Source organism: Andrographis paniculata, unplaced genomic scaffold, assembly GCF_009805555.1.
Source record: "Andrographis paniculata isolate CXL003 unplaced genomic scaffold, ASM980555v1 Contig77END, whole genome shotgun sequence".
In the NCBI taxonomy this organism is placed as follows: Eukaryota; Viridiplantae; Streptophyta; class Magnoliopsida; order Lamiales; family Acanthaceae; genus Andrographis; species Andrographis paniculata.
In genome coordinates, this window is record NW_026137614.1 from 3,070,090 (window position 1) to 3,074,551 (window position 4,462).

At 29.1% G+C, this 4,462-nt stretch overlaps 1 protein-coding gene across 1 annotated transcript; it reads right to left on the minus strand.

The window, feature by feature from the left end:
• Window positions 1-397: 397 nt before the first annotated feature.
• LOC127266714 (acetylajmalan esterase-like) lies at window positions 398-3,515 on the minus strand. Its single transcript, XM_051297071.1, has 5 exons — window positions 3,179-3,515; window positions 2,608-2,823; window positions 1,622-1,773; window positions 1,199-1,472; window positions 398-759 (listed from the first exon to the last, which is right to left on the minus strand). The coding sequence occupies exons 1-5, from the start codon at window positions 3,483-3,485 to the stop codon at window positions 548-550; spliced, it is 1,161 nt and encodes a 386-aa protein (XP_051153028.1). The 5' UTR covers window positions 3,486-3,515; the 3' UTR covers window positions 398-547.
• Between the last annotated feature and the right edge of the window lie 947 nt (window positions 3,516-4,462).

The window sequence follows — 4,462 nt, forward strand, 5'->3', positions numbered from 1 at the left end:
AAATAAATAATAGAGTAAGATAAATTTAATATTAAATTTTATTTTATTTTTAATTTATATATTATTTTTAAATGAGAATTTAAAAATATAAATTACTACATTTAAAATTATATATTTATAATTTAAAGATGATTATGTTCTAGATCATATTCATTTGTCATGGTCAAGTTAAAAACAAGATCGTGACGTGTGAACAATAACATGACTGCGTTGAAAATAGAACAGTGACTGAGTTGAGAACACTAGCATAAACACAATTACTTTTTTGAATCATCTGATTAAACTAAAATTGATAATTATAATATAAAATGGGCAAAAAAATAATTTTCGCTATAATACTAATACTAATACTAATAATAATAATACATAAAAAAAGAAAAAAAATTGCATGAACACATTTACACAAATGTATATAAGTCACTTTAAATTATTATTATAACAATATAAGCAATGTGATTTAATAAAAATCTATGCGATTGCTATATGGCTTTAGATGACCACATGGATCTGTTATTACAACAATACATGAACATGATTCTTAAACTATTTAAATTAATCTACATTTGAGAAGCGGACGAAAAACTGGAAGAACCACGCTCGTGATACGATCGAAAGTTTCTTGTGTTAGGTGTAAGCCATCCCAAAAAATGTACCTATTTGGATTGGCGCAAAAGGGAACTCCCGGGCTTGCGCAAAACCTATTTTCGTCGAAATTGTACCTCCCTCCAATCCCACAACAAGCTTTCAATGGATTAGTGCCTGTTATAAGATCAAAAGCAAAAATGTCATTTTTTTGTTGATTTTACATTCAAAATATCATATCATATAAAAAAATTACAAAAAATATCTCACACGTACACTTCATTATCACTTTTGTCTAGCATTTATCTCGCTGACAAAATATATCTCACATGTTTACAAAATTCGTTATTTCTATCCTTTGGCCGCGGGTAACACTCACACCACGCTCAGGCAAAGGACATAAATAGCGACTTTTGTAAACATGTGGGATATATTTTGTCAGGGAGATAAATATAGGACAAATGTGATAATAGGGTATAAGTGTGAGATATTTTTTGCAATTTTCTTCATATCATATATATATATATAAATTATAATTTCACATTTTAAGAAATAACAAAAAATGCACAAAAAAGGTAAAATTTATAGAACAATAATAGTGGATTTCATTACTCACCCAAAAGAGCCGTTGTACTGATGATAGTTTGTAGAGGTGTATAAAGGTCGGCAAATAAGATAGTTGCATTAAGGAATTCGAGACTAAGTCTTGTGACGGCTAGATTAAGATCATTGTTTTTTGATATAATAAGATTGTTTACGCTCTTTAAACATCCTAAAGGATCATATGCGGCTAAACTAGAGTTGTCCAATGCTGTTAGAATATACGGGAAGCATCCGAGTGGATTGCTACCCGTTATAACCACTCGTGTGGCGCCCATCTTGATCAACTCCTGTATATGTGTATTGAATATTAAAAATTTTATATTAGCGTCTCAAAGAAACATAGGAGAAATGAAATCAATCATGTGTGAAAAATAACATATATATATATATATATATTTTTTTTTAAAAAAATATTATTAATAAGGTCGATTATTACTCTAGCTGCATCAATGATTGTATTTCTGATTAATGGCACAAAAGCTTTTACTTCTTCGATGGACTTGCCCTGGCTCAATGGATAGCCGATGTCATTACCATCCTCGTATCCGAGTATTACAAGCGAATCTTGAAGAATCTTTGCGCTACAATCTAATGAATTGAAAACTTCACTATAGTTAATACAAATTAGGTTAAACTCGAGTCGAGGGAAAATAATATTTAAATTTACTCTTTTTTTTATTAATGTTGTTTTATCTTTCAATATTTAAATAAATATTAATCATATAGTTCTTCAACTCGAGCTAATCTCAAATATATTCGATTCATTTTGTATTTTATTGCAAATGTGACGAAATTATTCGACAAGGCTTCCTCAAGGGGGCAGTATTGTTAGTGTTGCAATAAACCAGCGTCCAACGTAAGTGGAGGCAAGGGGGCTGCCCCTCACCCTATCCCTTTGGTTTTTTTTTTTTTTTTTCATTAAAAAAGAAAAAATATATATATATTATACAAAAATTAATTAAAATAAATTAAAGGGTTGCCAAACTTTTAATTTTGAATAATTGCTTAATATGATATAAATAAGTGTTTTACTATACTTTAAATGTAAAATCAATTATTAATATAATATTAAAAAATAAAAAATAATAATTTGATTTATTTTTCAGGAGAAAAAGTAAAAAAAAAAAATAGTAATTTTTTTTATTTAAAAAAAAAACTCCAACCAAACAGTAGGAGATTATTTTTTTAAAGAGTAAAATTTTCTTCTACTAAAATTTTTTACTACTTATCCATTTCAAACAATTAAAAAAATGAATGTTGCAATATGTAATTGTTGTAGTAGTTTATTACTTTCTAAGATTTTCAAAATATGACAATAATAAAATTATATGACAAAGAGTCTATTATGTTATTTTATAGTTTTAAAAAATCAGCGCCCTCTCATAAATTTTTAGTTCCGCCACTGCAATAAACCTAATAAACCTGTAGAATTCGAACAAACGGAGTTCAGATACGATCGAATCCACTGCAGCTGAACTTTCAACGGGACGGCGTAAGGTGGAAAATCGACCCCTCTTGACCTAAAAAATTCAAGATCAAGCACGGGACTTCTTGCCACCGCAAAGATAACTCCATTATTTCTAAGCGAGTTATTCGCGGGAAAATAAGGTCTAATATCCGGGAGTTCGAAATCTTGAGCTGCAAAATCATCGATGTTTAATTATTACTACAGAAAAAATAAAATAAAATTGAATACACATATACTCCCTCCGTCCAGTTAGAAAGTATACATATTTCTATTTTGGGATGTCCAATTGTAAAGTAAACATTTCATTAAATACCTCACTTGTTTCCGCAAATACCATTACTTTACGTCACATCATTACTTTTATACCAAAAAGCAAGGACAAAAATGTCATTACACTACTTTTAACTACCCATTGTAATGAACATACTATTATTTTTTAAACACCGCGCCAAAAGTAAATATATACATTGTAAGTGGACGGAGGGAGTATACGGTTGTTCTAAAACAAACTATGAAGATGCGTACCGACAAATTCTGTACTAACACGACCGTCAGACCAGCGGCCGTTTGGCGTGCCCGGAAAGGTAATACCGTAAGGAAACCTCGTTGATGGAATGGAAAGGCCCGGGACAACATTGGCGGAGGTTCCGATGTCGGAGAAACCGTCGCCGAGGAGGAATATACGACTAAATGGGCACTTGGTAGTCATGGATGAAGCTGAATTAACCATAGCCAGCAGAAGAAAAGCTGTGATTTTTAGTGAGGATGAATATTTTCTTACACTGTCGAATTGGATATTCATGGTGGCAGTTGATGTACCAATCAAGAACATTTTATGGTCTTCAAAATTAACAGACAATGAGATTAGATCGTGTGTTAAAAATAATAGTGACTTAGAGGTCTATTTATATGAGAGCTAACATGGTCTGAAAGGGAACATGCTAGTTGGTTAACCTACGACCCACTATAATCTATTTTTATCTTAGTCCGATAATTTTATATTTATTTTAAGGTAAAATTGCTTATAACTCTTCTGTGGTTTCGAAATTCAGCGTACAATCTCCCTATACTTGAAAAATTGCATGGTATCCCCTTATACTTTAAAAAACGTTGCATGAAACCCCACCACCATAAAACTTTCTCGTGTGATAAGAAGATGATTTCTTATCTATATATTTTGCATGGCATGAGATTTTATGTAATATTTTTGAAAGTATAAGTGAGCGTTATGCAATTTTTTAAAATAAAATGGGAATTTATGCTGGGTTTCAAAACCACAAAGTAGTTTCATGCAACATTTTTTAAAGTATAAAGGGACGTCATTTAATTTTTAAAGTAGATGGAGAATTTACGATGAGTTTTGAAACCACAAAGGAATTATGGACAATTTTACCTTATTTTAATTGAGTTAAATTTTAATTAATACAATATTATTAATATATATATATATATATATATATTTTTAAAATATATAAGTGAGTTAATGAGGTAATTTTTCGAATAAATTTAGTGCGTAAATGATCGTGTCCTTGTTATAATTTGGCCAACTTACTAATAAAGAAATATTAACATTATTTTTTTTTTTTTTATAAATAAACAACTCAAATTAAAAATCCAAAAATAAATACACACTCAATATAAAAAAATATGATTGAATAATATTATAATTAATTTATTGGTTATCATGTTGTTATACAAACAATTAAATATTCGAAAATATACAAATATTTAATATATTTCATGAATATGTCCAACAAATAAATATATAAACAAAATTTAAAGGAATGGTTTTAAGTTAAAGAATTTTAA

What these genes read in the sequence shown, in the direction of transcription:
- LOC127266714 (XM_051297071.1), bottom strand. Translation starts at nt 3,485, where the DNA reads ATGTTCTTGATTGGTACATCAACTGCCACCATGAATATCCAATTCGAC. An exon ending in CAATCATTGATGCAGCTAGA is followed by an intron (nt 1,473 to 1,621) that starts GTAATAATCGAC and finishes ACACATATACAG; the next exon opens with GAGTTGATCAAGATGGGCGC. An exon ending in CAGTACAACGGCTCTTTTGG is followed by an intron (nt 760 to 1,198) that starts GTGAGTAATGAA and finishes ATCTTATAACAG; the next exon opens with GCACTAATCCATTGAAAGCT.